This window comes from Salvelinus alpinus, chromosome 4, assembly GCF_045679555.1.
Source record: "Salvelinus alpinus chromosome 4, SLU_Salpinus.1, whole genome shotgun sequence".
Lineage (NCBI taxonomy): Eukaryota > Metazoa > Chordata > Actinopteri > Salmoniformes > Salmonidae > Salvelinus > Salvelinus alpinus.
Window position 1 is genome coordinate 81,860,565 of NC_092089.1, and position 19,140 is coordinate 81,879,704.

General features: G+C 43.5%; 1 protein-coding gene across 1 annotated transcript in view; it reads right to left on the bottom strand.

Annotated features, from left to right (window-relative positions):
* The window catches only part of LOC139574529 (GDNF family receptor alpha-4-like), a 142,610-nt gene that overhangs the window by 12,617 nt on the left and 110,853 nt on the right, over positions 1-19,140 (bottom strand). The window contains exons 2-3 of the mRNA XM_071399201.1: positions 1,795-2,070; positions 583-663 (exon numbers count right to left, since the gene is read on the bottom strand). Of these exons, the coding sequence (XP_071255302.1) occupies positions 583-663; positions 1,795-2,070 (357 nt within the window). The remainder of the gene's footprint in view (positions 1-582; positions 664-1,794; positions 2,071-19,140) is intronic.

The window sequence follows — 19,140 nt, forward strand, 5'->3', positions numbered from 1 at the left end:
ATATGTGTTGTTTCATAGTTTTGATGTCTTCACTATTATTCTGCAATGTAGAAAATTGTAAAAAATAAAGAAAAACCCCGGAATGAATAGGTGTGTCCAAACTTTTGACTGGTACCGTCTGTAAATGTAATATTTCAGTATTTCATTCTCAATAAATTTGCAATCATTTCTAAAAACATGTTTTCACTTTGTCATTATGTAATCTAATTTCAATTCAGACTGTAACACAACAAAATGTGGAAAAGTGAAGGGGTATGAATAATTTCTAATCTAGTTCCTCTATTGGTCTGGTTCATTGTTCTTCTGTACATATCTTCTTCAAAATGAAATGATGAATCAGATGTAAATGAGGGTCTTTGAAACAAACATATAATTTGTAATATTGCTAATTGTGTTCAGACTCTTGGAAAATGCTTTCATTTTTAACTATGCCTCCAGGACACAATGTGGACTATTCTATGCCTAAGGCTGCCTTCCAGGGGACCTAAACGATACAAGACGGGTTCTTTTCAACATTAATCCTTTGGTTCATGGTGAAAAGGTTGAGGTAAGATCAAAACGAACCGAGGTCACTGTACTTACCAGCCGTGATGGAGGCCAGACGAACGTAGTCGTAGTCTCTCTCCATGGCTTCATAAGGGTAACTCTCTACCAGGTTGAGTCCTGAGAGTATATGGAATGACACATTGCATGACACGGTAATGACACATTATCCCTTTGGAGCTAATGAACAGGATTCACACTAGGATTGGTTGGTATACCGTATATACCGTATACCGGGGTATTTGGAATAAGCCATGGGATGGTTTTTCAATACCATCAATACCATTGAAACTATTTATTAGAATTTTTGGGGGGACATTTGAATATTTGTAGCTACTTTTTTAAATAAATACCTGCAGTCAACTTGTGCAATAGGAGAGAGAGAACATTGTGTTCTTAATTTCACCAGTCATTATTATGAAGCTTACGGTAGTCCCCAGTCACGTGGGGTTGAGACTAGAGACCGGAGCCTTGTGAGTCACTCACTGTTGTACAGCATGCACCAGGTGATCTAATTAAAGTATGGAATTCCCTACTAAATGTTTGCCAGCTGGATATCGTAGAACTATTAAGTTAACTGTCTAAAATGTGCTAAATGCTCTTCAGTTGTGCATTTGGCTTGCTAATTTAGTAACTAGTTAGCTATCTAGCTAAGTGGTTAGCTTCTTCCAACAGGAGAGAATCCCCTCCTAGATCAAGAGCCTTGCAGGCTAATAATTATTTGGTGCGTGCAGCAAACTGTGGGTCGCATTTTTGAGTTACTTGTATAGTTTAGGTCAGAAACTGTACAAAATATTCCCAATGTGCGCATTAACATTTAGTTAGCATTCTCTATGGGATTTTACATGTAGTTGTTGGCATTGCTAGCCTTCGGATTACAGAGTATTAATGGGGTTTGAAAACAGGGCTGGTATTACTGAATATCCCGGTATAGCGGTATAGAAGGCATGACACTCTGGATAATGGCCAAGCCTAATTCACACATTATTAATTTCCTGTAGTCGTTTACTAGCTCTCGTGCAGGTTAATACAGAAAAAAATACCCCTCTCCAAGGACCTTCAGTCAATTGTTCCACAGTGACACCAGGTGTAGTGACTGATAGCTGACTGTTTGCCAGGCATCATGACTAAGCTGCATCAGCCACATTATGTTCTGGGTAGAGAGTTATATCTGTAACCTGTGTTACATAAATGGACTTGGCCGCTGTCCCATCCAATACAAATAACTGAGCACCTGGCTAAATTGCTCACCGTGTATGACAGACTGATGGAGACTCCAGTAGATGCTGAGGCAGTTCTTCTCCTTCTTCATGCCTCGCTTGCACTGGCAACCGTGCAGGGGGCTGGAGAGCAGGGCCGACACGGCGTTGGCGCACTGGCTCCGGGCCCCGGGGCCCAGCTTCATGCTACCATTGCCCGCTACACACTGACGCAGGGTCCGCAGACGTGGGCTGCAGGTCTCGTCGCTGGAGCACGAGTCCCCCGCCACCAGACAGTCTCTGCCTGCTGACAGAACTACCTGCAGGGCTACAGGTCAGAGGAGGGGAGGGGGAGGGTGGAGGGGAAGAAAGTCGAGGACATTAAGATGTACTTTATAGATATGGTAAGAATAGGTCTTGACCTGAAACTGCTGTAGAGGAACAAAAAGACTAATCTAATATTCAGTGCCAGTTCATAATGATACACTTATCGTAACAGATTATTTCAGGTCGCTGTTAATTTGGGAAATCTCATTTATCATTATGCAGACCACACAACCCATCAACTAAACCATCGGTGATTACGTTGTATAATCAAATTAAATGAAAAGTATGAGGCTCGTGAAAACGTCTGGTAGAAAATATGTGGCTACAACAACAGGCTACAGTATCTGTTGGTCTCTGTTGGTCTATTGCCACCGGAACCCTTTCTCTGTTGGTCTATTGCCACCGGAACCCTTTCTCTGTTGGTCTATTGCCACCGGAACCATTTCTCTGATGGTCTACTGTACTACCACAAGAACACTTTCTCTGTTAGTCTATTACCACCAGAACCATTTCTCTGTTGGTCTAGGTAATTACCACCGGAACCCTTCATTTGTTGGTCTATTATCACCGGAACCCTTTCTCTGTTTGTTTACTGTGTTACCACCGGAACCCTTTCCCTGTTGGGCTACTGTATTACCAACAGAACCCATTCTCTGTTGGTCTACTGAATTACCACCGGAACCCTTTCTCTGTTGGTCTATTACCATCAGAACCCTTTCCCTGTTGGTCTATTACCATCGGAACCCTTTCTCTGTTTGTTTACTGTATTACCAACAGAACCCATTCTCTGTTGGTCTACTGTTTAACCGCCATACCACCTTATCTGTTGGTCTACTGTATTACCACCGGAACCCTTTCTCTGTTGGTCTATTACCACTGGAACCCTTTCTCTTTTGGGCTACTGTATTACCAGCATAACTCTTTCTCTGTTGGTTTACTGTATTACCACCAAATCCCTTTTTCTGTTGGTCTACTGTATTACCATAGGAACCCTATCTCTGTTGGTCTACTGTATTATCCCCCGAACCCATTCTCTGTTGGTCTACTGTATTACCACCGGAACCCTTTCTCTGTTGGTCTATTACACCAGAACCCATTCCTTGTTGTTCTACTGTATTACCACCGGAACCCTTTCTCTGTTGGTCTATTACACCAGAACCAGTTCTCTGTTGGTTTAGGGAATTACCACCGGAACCCTTCATTTGTTGGTCTATTACCACCGGAACCCTTTCTCTGTCGGGCTACTGTATTACCAACAGAACCCATTCTCTGTTGGTCTACTGAATGACCACCGGAACCCTTTCACTGTTGGTCTATTACCAACGGAACCCTTTCTCTGTTGAGCTACAGTATTACCACAGGAACCCTTTCTCTGTTGGTCTACTGTTTTACAGGAGGAACCCTATCTCTGTTGGTCTACTGTATTACCACCGGAACCATTTCTCTGTTGGTCTACTACCAACGGACCCTTCCTCTGTTGGTCTACTGTATTACCAGCGGAACCCTTTCTCTGTTGGTCTATAACCACCAGAACCCTTTCTCTGTATGTTTACTGAATTACCACCGGAACCATTTCTATGTTGGTCTACTGTATTACCAACGGAACCCATTCTCTCTTGGTCTACTGTACTATCACCGGAACCCATTCTCTGTTGGTCTGCTGTAATACCACCGGAACCCTTTCTCTGTTGGTCTATTACCACCAGAACCCTTTCTCTGTTGGTTACTGTATTACCAGAGGAACCATTTCTCTGTTGGTCTACTGTTTAACCGCCATACCACCTTATCTGTTGGTCTACTGTATTAATACCGGAACCCTTTCTCTGTTGGTCTATTACCACTGGAACCCTTTCTCTTTTGGGCTACTGTATTACCAGCATAACTCTTTCTCTGTTGGTTTACTGTATTACCACTAAATCCCTTTCTCTGTTGGTCTACTGTATTACCATAGGAACCCTTTCTCTGTTGGTCTACTGTATTATCACCCGAACAAATTCTCTGTTGGTCTACTGTATTACCACCGGAACCCTTTCTCTGTTGGTCTATTACACCAGAACCCATTCTCTGTTGGTCTACTGTATTACCAAAGGAACCCTTTCTCTGTTGGTCTATTACACCAGAACCCATTCTCTGTTGGTGTACTGTATTACCACCGGAACCCTTTCTCCGGTGGTCTACTGTAGTACCAGTGGAACACTTTCTCTGTTGGTCTACTGTATTACTACCGGAACCCTTTCTCTGTTGGTATATTACCACCAAACCACCTTCTCTGTTGGTCTACTCTATTAACACTGGAACCCTTATTCTGTTGGTCTATTACCAACAGAACTCTTTCTCTGTTGGGCTACTGTATTACCAGCAGAACCCTTTCTCTGTTGGTCTACTGTATTACCACCGGAACCCTTTCGTTTTTGGTCTATTACCACTGAAACCCTTTCTCTGTTTGACCACTGTATTACCACTAGAACCATTTCTCTGTTGTCTACAGTATTATCACCGGAACCCATTTTATGTTGGTCTATTACCGCAAGAACCCTTTCCCTGTTGGTCTACTGTATTACAAGCGGAACCCTTTCTCTGTTGATCTACTGTATTACCACCGGAACCCTTTCTCTGTTGGTAAATTACAACTGGAACATTTTCTCCGTTGGTGTACTGTACTACCAGCAGAATCCTTTCTCTGTTGGTCTACTGTATTACCACCGGAACACTTTCTCTGTTGATCTACCGTATAATCAGCGGAACCCTTTTGTTTTTGGTCTATTACCACTGAAACCCTTTCTCTGTTTGACAACTGTATTACCACTAGAACAATTTCTCTGTTGGTCTATTACCACCGGAACACTTTCTCTGTTGGACTATTACCACCGGAACCCTTCTCTGTTGGTCTACTGTATAATCAGCGGAACCCTTTCTCTGTTGGTCTACTGTATTACCACCAGACCCCATTCTCTGTTTGTCTACTGTATTACCACCGGAACCCTTTCTATGTTGGTCTATTACCACCAGAACCCTTTCTCTGTTGGTCTACTGTATTACCACCGGAACCCTTTCTCTATTGGTCTATTACCAACAGAACCCTTTCTCTGTTGATCTACTGTATTATCACCGGAACCCTTTCTCTGTTGGTTTACTGTATTACCACCGGAACCCTTTCAATGTTGGTCTATTACCACCAGAACCCTTTCTCTGTTGGTCTATTACCACCAGAACCCTTTCTCTGTTGGTTACTGTATTACCAGAGGAACCATTTCTCTGTTGGTCTACTGGATTACCACCGGAAGCCTTTCTCTATTGGTCTATTACCACCGGAATCATTTCTCTGTTGGTCTGTCTCCACCGGAACCCTTTCTCTGTTGGGTTACTGTATTACCACTGGAATCCATTCTCTGTTGGTCTATTACCACAAGAACCCTTTCTCTGTTGGTCTACCGTATTATCACCGGAACCCATTCTCTGTTAGTTTGCTGTAATACCACTGGAACCCTTTCTTTGTTGGTCTATTACCACACTAACATTTTCTCTGTTGGTCTACTGTATTACCACCGGAACCTAAAATCTGTTGGTCTACTGTATTACCACCGGAACCCTTTCTCTGTTGGTCTATTACCACCGGAACCCTTTCCCTGCTGGTCTACTGTATTACCACCGGAACATATTTCTCTGTTGATCTATTACCACCGGAATCCTTCCTCTGTTTGTCTACTGTATAATCAGTGTAACCCTTTCTCTGTTGGTCTACTGTATTACCACCGGAACCAATTCTCTTTTGGAATATTACCACCGAAACACTTTCTCTGTTGGTCTACTGTATTACCACCGGAACCCTTTCTCCGTTGGTCTACTGTACTACCAGTGGAACCCTTTCTCTGTTGGACTACTGTATAACCACCAGACCACTTTCTCTGTTTGTCTATTACCACCGAAACCCTTTCTCTGTTGGTCTACTGTATTACCGCCAGAACCTTTTCTCTGTTTGTCTATTACCACCGAAACCCTTTCTCTGTTGGTCTACTCTATTACCACCGGAACCTTTTCTCCGTTGGTCTACTGTACTACCAGTGGAACCCTTTCTCTGTTGGTGTATTACCACTGGAACCCTTTCTCTGTTGGTCTATTACCACCGGAACCCATACTTTGCTGAACTACTGTATTATAATCGGAACCCTTTCTCTTTTGGTCTACTGTATTACCATCGGAACTCTTTATCTGTTGGACTATTACCACCGGAACCTTTTCTCTGTTTGTCTATTACCACCGAAACCCTTTCTCTGTTGGTCTACTCTATTACCACCGGAACCTTTTCTCCGTTGGTCTACTGTACTACCAGTGGAACCCTTTCTCTGTTGGTGTATTACCACTGGAACCCTTTCTCTGTTGGTCTATTACCACCGGAACCCATACTTTGCTGGACTACTGTATTACCATCGGAACTCTTTATCTGTTGGACTATTACCACCGGAACCCTTTCTCTGTTGGTCTATTACCACTGGAACACGTTCTCTGTTGGTCTATTACCACCGGAACCCTTTCCCTGCTGGTCTACTGTATTACCACCGGAACCTTTTCTCCGTTGGTCTACTGTACTACCAGTGGAACCCTTTCTCTGTTGGTGTATTACCATCGGAATCCTTTCTCTGTTGGTCTACTGTATTACCAGTGAAACCCTTTCTCTGTTGGTCTACTGTATTACTACCGGAACTCTTTTTCTGTTGGTATATTACCACCGAAACACTTTCTATGTTGGTCTACTGTATTACCACCGGAACCCTTTCTCCGGTGGTCTACTGTAGTACCAGTGGAACACTTTCTCTGTTGGTCTACTGTATTACCAGCGGAACCCTTTATCTGTTGGTCTACTGTATTGCCACCGGAACCCTTTCTCTTTTGGTCTAGTACCAGTCGGAACCCTTTCTAAGTTCGGCTACTGTATTACCAGCGGAACCTTTCTCTGTTGGTGTACTGTATTACCACCAGACCCCATTCTCTGTTTGTCTACTGTATTACCACAAGAACCCTTTCTCTGTTGGTCTATTACCACCAGAACCCTTTCTATGTTGGTTTACTGTATTACCACCATAACCCTTTCTCTGTTGGTCTACTGTATTACCAGCGGAACCCTTTCTCTGTTGGTCTACTGTATTACCACCGGAACCCTTTCTCTGTTGGTATATTACCACCGAAACACTTTCTATGTTGGTCTACTGTATTACCACCGGAACCCATTCTCCGTTGGTCTACTGTACTACCACCAAAACCCTTTCTCTGTTGGTGTATTACCACCGGAACCCATACTTTGCTGGACTACTATATTATAATCGGAACCCTTTCTCTTTTGGTCTACTGTATTACCATCGGAACTCTTTATCTGTTGGACTATTACCACTGGAACACGTTCTCTGTTGTTTTACTGTATTACCACCGGAACCCTTTCTCTGTTGGTCTACTGTATTACTACCGGAACCCTTTCTCTGTTGGTATATTACCACCGAAACACTTTCTATGTTGGTCTACTGTATTACCACCGGAACCCTTTCTCTGTTGGGCTACTGTATTACCAGCAGAACCCTTTCTCTGTTGGTCTACTGTATTACCACCGGAACCCTTTCGTTTTTGGTCTATTACCACTGAAACCCTTTTTCTGTTTGACCACTGTATTACCACTACCACCAAACCACCTTCTCTGTTGGTCTACTGTATTAACACTAGAAACCTTTCTCTGTTGTCTACAGTATTATCACCGGAACCCATTTTATGTTGGTCTATTACCGCAAGAACCCTTTCCCTGTTGGTCTACTGTATTACAAGCGGAACCCTTTCTCTGTTGATCTACTGTATTACCATCGGAACCCTTTCTCTGTTGGTAAATTACCACCGGAACCTTTTCTCCGTTGGTGTACTGTACTACCAGCAGAATCCTTTCTCTGTTGGTCTACTGTATTACCACCGGAACACTTTCTCTGTTGATCTACTGTATAATCAGCGGAACCCTTTCGTTTTTGGTCTATTACCACTGAAACCCTTTCTCAGTTGGACTATTACCACCGGAACCCTTCTCTGTTGGACTATTACCACCGGAACCCTTCTCTGTTGGTCTACTGTATAATCAGCGGAACCCTTTCTCTGTTGGTCTACTGTATTACCACCAGACCACATTCTCTGTTTGTCTACTGTATTACCACCGGAACCCTTTCTATGTTGGTCTATTACCACCAGAACCCTTTCTCTGTTGGTCTACTGTATTACCACCGGAACCCTTTCTCTATTGGTCTATTACCAACAGAACCCTTTCTCTGTTGATCGACTGTATTATCACCAGAACCCTTTCTCTGTTGGTTTACTGTATTACCACCGGAACCCTTTCTCTGTTGGTCTATTACCACCAGAACCCTTTCTCTGTTGGTCTATTACCACCAGAACCCTTTCTCTGTTGGTCTACTGGATTACCACCGGAAGCCTTTCTCTATTGGTCTATTACCACCAGAATCATTTCTCTGTTGGTCTGTCTCCACCGGAACCCTTTCTCTGTTGGGTTACTGTATTACCACTGGAATCCATTCTCTGTTGGTCTATTACCACAAGAACCCTTTCTCTGTTGGTCTACCGTATTATCACCAGAACCCATTCTCTGTTAGTTTGCTGTAATACCACCAGAACCCTTTCTTTGTTGGTCTATTACCACAAGAACATTTTCTCTGTTGGTCTACTGTATTACCACCGGAACCTAAAATCTGTTGGTCTACTGTATTACCACCGGAAACCTTTCTCTGTTGGTCTATTACCACCGGAACCCTTTCCCTGCTGGTCTACTGTATTACCACAGGAACCCTTTCTCTGTTGATCTATTACCACCGGAATCCTTCCTCTGTTGGTCTACTGTATAATCAGTGTAACCCTTTCTCTGTTGGTCTACTGTATTACCACCGGAACCATTTCTCTTTTGGAATATTACCACCGGAACACTTTCTCTGTTGGTCTACTGTATTACCACCGGAACCCTTTCTCCGTTGGTCTACTGTACTACCAGTGGAACCCTTTCTCTGTTGGACTACTGTATAACCACCAGACCACTTTCTCTGTTTGTCTATTACCACCGAAACCCTTTCTCTGTTGGTCTACTGTATTACCGCCAGAACCTTTTCTCTGTTGGTATATTACCACCGGAACACTTTCTCTGTTGGTCTACTCTATTACCACCGGAACCCTTTCTCTGTTGGTGTATTACCACTGGAACCCTTTCTCTGTTGGTCTATTACCACCGGAACCCATACTTTGCTGGACTACTGTATTATAATCGGAACCCTTTCTCTTTTGGTCTACTGTATTACCATCGGAACTCTTTATCTGTTGAACTATTACCACCGGAACCCTTTCTCTGTTGGTCTATTACCACTGGAACACGTTCTCTGTTGTTTTACTGTATTACCACCGGAACCCTTTCTCTGTTGGTCTACTGTATTAACAGTGGAACCCTTTCTCTGTTGGTCTACTGTATTACTACCGGAACCCTTTCTCTGTTGGTATATTACCACCGAAACACTTTCTATGTGGGTCTACTGTATTACCACCGAAACACTTTCTATGTGGGTCTACTGTATTACCACCGGAACCCTTTATCTGTTGGTCTACTGTATTGCCACCGGAACCCTTTCTCTTTTGGTCTAGTACCAACCGGAACCCTTTCTAAGTTCGGCTACTGTATTACCAGCGGAACCCTTTCTCTGTTGGTCTACTGTATTACCACCAGACCCCATTCTCTGTTTGTCTACTGTATTACCACAAGAACCCTTTCTCTGTTGGTCTATTACCACAAGAACCCTTTCTCTGTTGGTCTACCGTATTATCACCGGAACCCAGTCTCTGTTAGTTTGCTGTAATACCACCGGAACCCTTTCTCTGTTGGTCTATTACCACTGGATCCCTTTCTCTGTTGGTCTACTGTATTACCAGCGGAACCCTTTCTCTTTTGGTCTTGTACCAACCGGAACCCTTTCTAAGTTCGGCTACTGTATTACCAGCGGAACCCTTTCTCTGTTGGTCTACTGTATTACCACCAGACCCCATTCTCTGTTTGTCTACTGTATTACCACAAGAACCCTTTCTCTGTTGGTCTATTACCACCAGAACCCTTTCTATGTTGGTCTACTGTATTACCAGCGGAACCCTTTCTCTGTTGGTCTACTGTATTACCACCGGAACCCTTTCTCTGTTGGTATATTACCACCGAAAAACTTTCCATGTTGGGCTACTGTATTACCACCGGAACCCATTCTCCGTTGGTCTACTGTACTACCACCAGAACCCTTTCTCTGTTGGTGTATTACCACTGGAACCCTTTCTCTGTTTGTCTATTACCACCGGAACCCATACTTTGCTGAACTACTGTATTATAATCGGAACCCTTTCTCTTTTGGTCTAATGTAATACCATCGGAACTCTTTATCTGTTGGACTATTACCACCGGAACCCTTTCTCTGTTGGTCTATTACCACTGGAACACGTTCTCTGTTGTTTTACTGTATTACCACCGGAACCCTTTCTCTGTTGGTCTACTGTATTACTACCGGAACCCTTTCTCTGTTGGTATATTACCACCGAAACACTTTCTGGATTGGTCTACTGTATTACCACCGGAACCCTTTCTCCGGTGGTCTACTGTAGTACCAGTGGAACACTTTCTCTGTTGGTCTACTGTATTACAAACGGAACCCTTTCTCTGTTGGTGTATTACCACTGGAATCCTTTCTCTGTTGGTCTACTGTACTACCAGCGGAACCCTATCTCTGTTGGTCTACTGTATTACCACCGGATACCTTTCTCTGTTGGTGTATTACCACCGGAATCCGTCCTCTGTTGGTCTACTGTATAATCAGTCGAACCCTTTCTATGTTGGTCTACTAAATTACCACCGGAACCCTTTCTCTGTTGGTATATTACCACCGAAACACTTTCTATGTTGGTCTACTGTATTACCACTGGAACCCTTTCTACGGTGGTCTACTGTAGTACCAGTGGAACACTTTCTCTGTTGGTCTTCTGTATTACCAGCGGAATCCTTTATCTGTTGGTCTACTGTATTGCCACCGGAACCCTTTCTCTTTTGGTCTAGTACCAACCGGAACCCTTTCTAAGTTCGGCTACTGTATTACCAGCGGAACCCTTTCTCTGTTGGTCTACTGTATTACCACCAGACCGCATTCTCTGTTTGTCTACTGTATTACCACAAGAACCCTTTCTCTGTTGGTCTATTACCACAAGAACCCTTTCTCTGTTGGTCTACCGTATTATCACCGGAACCCTGTCTCTGTTAGTTTGCTGTAATTCCACCGGAACCCTTTCTCTGTTGGTCTATTACCACTGGATCCCTTTCTCTGTTGGTCTACTGTATTACCAGCGGAACACTTTATCTGTTGGTCTACTGTATTGCCACCGGAACCCTTTCTCTGTTGGTCTACTGTATTACCACCAGACCCCATTCTCTGTTTGTCTACTGTATTACCACAATAACCCTTTCTCTGTTGGTCTATTACCACCAGAACCCTTTCTATATTGGTTTACTGTATTACCACCATAACCCTTTCTCTGTTGGTCTACTGTATTACCAGCGGAACCCTTTCTCTGTTGGTCTACTGTATTACCACCGGAACCCTTTCTCTGTTGGTATATTACCACCGAAAAACGTTCTATGTTGGTCTACTGTATAACCACCGGAACCCATTCTCCGTTGGTCTACTGTACTACCACCAGAACCCTTTCTCTGTTGGTGTATTACCACTGGAACCCTTTCTCTGTTTGTCTATTACCACCGCAACCCATACTTTGCTGGACTACTGTATTATAATCGGAACCCTTTCTCTTTTGGTCTACTGTATTACCATCGGAACTCTTTATCTGTTGGACTATTACCACCGGAACCCTTTCTCTGTTGGTCTATTACCACTGGAACACGTTCTCTGTTGTTTTACTGTATTACCACCGGAACCCTTTCTCTGATGGTCTACTGTATTACTACCGGAACCCTTTCTCTGTTGATATATTACCACCGAAACACTTTCCATGTTGGTCTACTGTATTACCACCGGAACCCTTTCTCCGGTGGTCTACTGTAGTACCAGTGGAACACTTTCACTGTTGGTCTACTGTATTACCACCGGAACCCATTCTCCGTTGGTCTACTGTACTACCACCTGAACCCTTTCTCTGTTGGTGTATTACCACTGGAACCCTTTCTCTGTTTGTCTATTACCACCGGAACCCATACTTTGCTGGACTACTGTATTATAATCGGAACCCTTTCTCTTTTGGTCTACTGTATTACCATCGGAACTCTTTATCTGTTGGACTATTACCACCGGAACCCTTTCTCTGTTGGTCTATTACCACTGGAACACGTTCTCTGTTGTTTTACTGTATTACCACCGGAACCCTTTCTCTGTTGGTCTACTGTATTACTACCGGAACCCTTTCTCTGTTGGTATATTACCACCGAAACACTTTCTAGATTGGTCTACTGTATTACCACCGGAACCCTTTCTCCGGTGGTCTACTGTAGTACCAGTGGAACACTTTCTCTGTTGGTCTACTGTATTACAAACGGAACCCTTTCTCTGTTGGTGTATTACCACTGGAATCCTTTCTCTGTTGGTCTACTGTACTACCAGCGGAACCCTATCTCTGTTGGTCTACTGTATTACCACCGGAACCCTTTCTCTGTTGGTGTATTACCACCGGAATCCGTCCTCTGTTGGTCTACTGTATAATCAGTCGAACCCTTTCTATGTTGGTCTACTAAATTACCACCGGAACCCTTTCTCTGTTGGTCTATTACCACCGGAACCCATACTCTACTGGTCTACTGTATTACCACTGGAACCTTTTCTCTGCTGGACTACTGTATTATACCCGGAACCCTTTCTCTGTTGGTCTACTGTATTACCACTAGGAAAACTTACTCTGTTGGTCTACTGTATAACCACCGGAACCATTTCTCTGTTGTTCTATTACCACCGGAACCATTTCTCTGTTGGTATACCATATTACCACCAGACCCCTTTCTCTGTTGGTCTAATATATTACCAGCGGAACCCTTTCTCTGTTTGTCCACTGTATTACCATGGAACCCTTTCTCTGTTGGTCTATTACCACAAGAACATTTTCTCTGTTGGTCTACTGTATTACCACCGGAACCTAAAATCTGTTGGTCTACTGTATTACCACCAGAAACCCTTCTCTTTTGGTCTATTACCACCGGAACCATTTCCCTGCTGGTCTATTGTATTACCACCGGAACCCTTTCTCTGTTGATCTATTACCACCGGAACCCTTTCTCCGTTGGTCTACTGTACTACCAGTGGAACCCTTTCTCTATTGGACTACTGTATAACCACCAAACCACTTTTTCTGTTTGTCTATTACCACCGAAACCCTTTCTCTGTTGGTCTACTGTATTACCGCCAGAACCTTTTCTCTGTTGGTATATTACCACCGGAACACTTTCTCTGTTGGTCTACTCTATTACCACCGGAACCCTTTCTCCGTTGGTCTACTGAACTACCAGTGGAACCCTTTTTCTGTTGGGCTACTGTATTACCAGTGGAACCTTATCTCTGTTAATCTACTGTATTACCACCGAAACCCTTTCTCTGTTGGTCTACTGTATTACCACCAGAACCTTTTCTCTGTTGGTATATTACCACCGGAACACTTTCTCTGTTGGTCTACTCTATTACCACCGGAACCCTTTCTCCGTTGGTCTACTGTACTACCAGTGGAACCCTTTCTCTGTTGGTCTACTGTATTATAACCGGAACATTTTTTCTGTTGGTCTACTGTATTACCACCGGAACACTTTCTCTGTTGATCTACTGTTTTTCCAAAGGAGCAATTTTTCTGTTGTTCTACTGTTTAACCACCAGACCACCTTCTCTGTTGGTCTACTGTATTAACACTGGAACCCTTTCTCTGTTGGTCTATTACAACCGGAACCCTTTCTCGGTTGGCTTACTGTAATACCACCGGAACCCTTTCTTTGTTGGTCTATTACCACCAGAAGCCTTTCTCTGTTGGTCTACTGTATTACCAGCAGAAGCCTTTCTCTGTTGGTCTACTGTATTACCACTGGAACCCTTTCTCTGTTGGTCTACAGTATTATCACTAGAACCCTTTCTCTGTTGGTCTACAGTATTATCACCAGAACCAATTCTATGTTGTTTCTATTACCGCCGGAACCCTTTCCCTGTTGGTCTACTGTATTACAAGCAGAACCCTTTCTATGTTGGTCTACTGTATTACCACCGGGACCCTTTCTCTGTTGGTCTATTACCACCAGAACCCTTTCTCTGTTGGTATATTACCACCGGAACCCTTTTTCTGTTTGTTTACTGTATTACCACCAGAACCCTTTCTCTGTTGGTCTACTTTACTACAGGGACCCTTTCTCTGTTGGTCTATTACCACCAGAACCCTTTCTCTGTTGGTATATTACCACCGGAACCCTTTTTCTGTTTGTTTACTGTATTACCACCGGTACATTTTCTCTGTTGGTATATTACCACCGGAACACTTTCTCTGTTGGTCTACTGTATTACCACCGGAACCCTTTCTCCGTTGGTCTACTGTACTACCAGTGGGACCCTTTCTCTGTTGGGCTACTGTATAACCACCAGACCACTTTCTATGTTGGTCTATTACCACCGAAACCCTTTCTCTGTTGGTCTACTGTATTACCACCAGAACCTTTTCTCTGTTGGTATTTTACCACCGGAACACTTTCTCTGTTGGTCTATTACCACTGGAACACGTTCTCTGTTGTTTTACTGTATTACCACCGGAACCCTTTCTCTGTTGGTCTACTGTATTACCACCGGAACCTTTTCTCCGTTGGTCTACTGTACTACCAGCAGAATCCTTTCTCTGTTGGTCTACTGTATTACCACCGGAACACTTTCTCTGTTGATCTACAGTATAATCAGCGGAACCCTTTCGTTTTTGGTCTATTACCACTGAAACCCTTTCTCTGTTTGACCACTGTATTACCACTAGAACCATTTCTCTGTTGGTCTATTACCACCGGAACCCTTTCTCTGTTGGACTATTACCACCGGAACCCTTCTCTGTTGGTCTACTGTATAATCAGCGGAACCCTTTCTCTGTTGGTCTACTGTATTACCACAGGAACCCTTTCTCTGTTGGGCTACTGTATAACCACCAGACCACTTTCTATGTTTGTCTATTACCACCGAAACCCTTTCTCTGTTGGTCTACTGTATTACCACCAGAACCTTTTCTCTGTTGGTATATTACCACCGGAACACTTTCTCTGTTGGTCTACTCTATTACCACTGGAACCATTTCTCTGTTGGTCTACTGTACTACCAGTGGAACCCTTTCTCTGTTGGGCTACTGTATAACCACCAGACCACTTTCTCTGTTGGTCTATTACCACCGAAACCCTTTCTCTGTTGGTCTACTGTATTACCAGCGGAACCTTATCTCTGTTGGTCTACTGTATTACCACTGGAACCCTTTCTCTGTTGGTCTACAGTATTATCACTAGAACCCTTTCTCTGTTGGTCTACAGTATTATCACCAGAACCAATTCTATGTTGTTTCTATTACCGCCGGAACCCTTTCCCTGTTGGTCTACTGTATTACAAGCAGAACCCTTTCTATGTTGGTCTACTGTATTACCACCGGGACCCTTTCTCTGTTGGTCTATTACCACCAGAACCCTTTCTCTGTTGGTATATTACCACCGGAACCCTTTTTCTGTTTGTTTACTGTATTACCACCAGAACCCTTTCTCTGTTGGTCTACTTTACTACAGGGACCCTTTCTCTGTTGGTCTATTACCACCAGAACCCTTTCTCTGTTGGTATATTACCACCGGAACCCTTTTTCTGTTTGTTTACTGTATTACCACCGGTACCTTTTCTCTGTTGGTATATTACCACCGGAACACTTTCTCTGTTGGTCTACTGTATTACCACCGGAACCCTTTCTCCGTTGGTCTACTGTACTACCAGTGGGACCCTTTCTCTGTTGGGCTACTGTATAACCACCAGACCACTTTCTATGTTGGTCTATTACCACCGAAACCCTTTCTCTGTTGGTCTACTGTATTACCACCAGAACCTTTTCTCTGTTGGTATTTTACCACCGGAACACTTTCTCTGTTGGTCTATTACCACTGGAACACGTTCTCTGTTGTTTTACTGTATTACCACCGGAACCCTTTCTCTGTTGGTCTACTGTATTACTACCGGAACCCTTTCTCTGTTGGTAAATTACCACCGGAACCTTTTCTCCGTTGGTCTACTGTACTACCAGCAGAATCCTTTCTCTGTTGGTCTACTGTATTACCACCGGAACACTTTCTCTGTTGATCTACAGTATAATCAGCGGAACCCTTTCGTTTTTGGTCTATTACCACTGAAACCCTTTCTCTGTTTGACCACTGTATTACCACTAGAACCATTTCTCTGTTGGTCTATTACCACCGGAACCCTTTCTCTGTTGGACTATTACCACCGGAACCCTTCTCTGTTGGTCTACTGTATAATCAGCGGAACCCTTTCTCTGTTGGTCTACTGTATTACCACCGGAACACTTTCTCTGTTGGGCTACTGTATAACCACCAGACCACTTTCTATGTTGGTCTATTACCACTGAAACCCTTTCTCTGTTTGACCACTGTATTACCACTAGAACCCTTTCTCTGTTGGTCTACAGTATTATCACCGGAACCCATTTTATGTTGGTCTATTACCGCAAGAACCCTTTCCCTGTTGGTCTACTGCATTACAAGCGGAACCCTTTCTCTGTTGATCTACTGTATTACCACCGGAACCTTTTCTCCGTTGGTCTACTGTATTACCACCGGAACCCTTTCTCTGTTGGTCTACTGTATTACCACCGGAACACTTTCTCTGTTGATCTACTGTATAATCAGCGGAACCCTTTCGTTTTTGGTCTATTACCACTGAAAACCTTTCTCTGTTTGACCACTGTATTACCACTAGAACCCTTTCTCTGTTGGTCTATTACCACCGGAACCCTTTCTCTGTTGGACAATTACCACCGGAACCCTTCTCTGTTGGTCTACTGTATAATCAGCGGAACCCTTTCTCTGTTGGTCTACTGTATTACCACCGGAACACTTTCTCTGTTGATCTACTTCATTACCAGAGGAGCAATTTTTTCTGTTGGTCAACTGTTTAACCACCACACCACCTTCTCTGTTGGTCTACTGTATTATCACTGGAACCCATTCTCTGTTGGTCTACTGTATTACCCCCGGAACCTTTTCTCTGTTGGTCTATTACCACCGGAACCCTTTCTCTGTTGGGCTACTGTATTACCACCGGAACACTTTCTCTGTTGATCTACTTCATTACCAGAGGAGCAATTTATTCTGTTGTTCTACTGTTTAACCACCAAACCACCTTCTCTGTTGGTCTACTGTATTAACACTGGAACCCTTTCTCTGTTGGTCTATTACCAACAGAACTCTTTCTCTGTTGGGCTACTGTATTACCACCGGAACCCTTTAGTTTTTGGTCTATTACCACCGAAACCCTTTCTCTGTTGGTCTACTGTATTACCACCAGAACCTTTTCTCTGTTGGTATATTACCACGGAACACTTTCTCTGTTGGTCTACTCTATTACCACCGGAACCATTTCTCTGTTGGTCTACTGTACTACCAGTGGAACCCTTTCTCTGTTGGGCTACTGTATAACCACCAGACCACTTTCTCTGTTGGTCTATTACCACCGAAACCCTTTCTCTGTTGGTCTACTGTATTACCAGCGGAACCTTATCTCTGTTGGTCTACTGTATTACCACCGGAACCCTTTCTCTGTTGGTCTATTACCACCGGAACCCTTTCCTTGTTGGTCTTCTGTTCTACTATCGGAACCCTTTCTCTGTTGCTCTATTACCACCGGAATCCTTCCTCTGTTGGTCTACTGTATAATCAGTGTAACCCTTTCTCTGTTGGTCTACTGTATTACCACCGGAACCCTTTCTCTGGTAGTCTATTACCACCGGAACACATACTCTGCAGGTCTATTGTATTACCATTGGAACCCTTTCTCTGTTGGTCTCCTGTATAATGAGCGGATCCTTTTCTCTGTTGGTGTACTGTATTACCAGAGGAGCAATTTATTCTGTTGTTCTACTGTTTAACCACCAAACCACCTTCTCTGTTGGTCTACTGTATTAACACTAGAACTATTTCTCTGTTGGTCTATTACCAGCAAAACCCTTTCTCTGTTGGTCTACTGTATTACCAGCAGAACCCTTTCTCTGTTGGTCTACTGTATTACCACCGGAACCCTTTCGTTTTTGGTCTATTACCACTGAAACCCTTTCTCTGTTTGACCACTGTATTACCACTAGAACCCTTTCTCTGTTGGTCTACAGTATTATCACCGGAACCGATTTTATGTTGGTCTATTACCGCAAGAACCCTTTCCCTGTTGGTCTACTGAATTACAAGCGGAACCCTTTCTCTGGTGATCTACTGTATTACCACCGGAACCCTTTCTCTGTTGGTATATTACCACCGGAACCTTTTCTCCGTTGGTCTACTGTACTACCAGCAGAACCCTTTCTCTGTTGGTATACTGTATTACCACCGGAACACTTTGGTTTTTGGTCTATTACCACTGAAACCCTTTCTCTGTTTGACCACTGTATTACCACTAGAACCCTTTCTCTGTTGGTCTACAGTATTATCACCGGAACCCATTTTATGTTGGTCTATTACCGCAAGAACCCTTTCCCTGTTGGTCTACTGCATTACAAGCGGAACCCTTTCTCTGTTGATCTACTGTATTACCACCGGAACCTTTTCTCCGTTGGTCTACTGTACTACCAGCAGAATCCTTTCTCTGTTGGTCTACTGTATTACCACCGGAACACTTTCTCTGTTGATCTACTGTATAATCAGCGGAACCCTTTCGTTTTTGGTCTATTACCACTGAAACCCTTTCTCTGTTTGACCACTGTATTACTACTAGAACCCTTTCTATGTTGGTATATTACCCCAGGAACCTTTTCTCTGTTG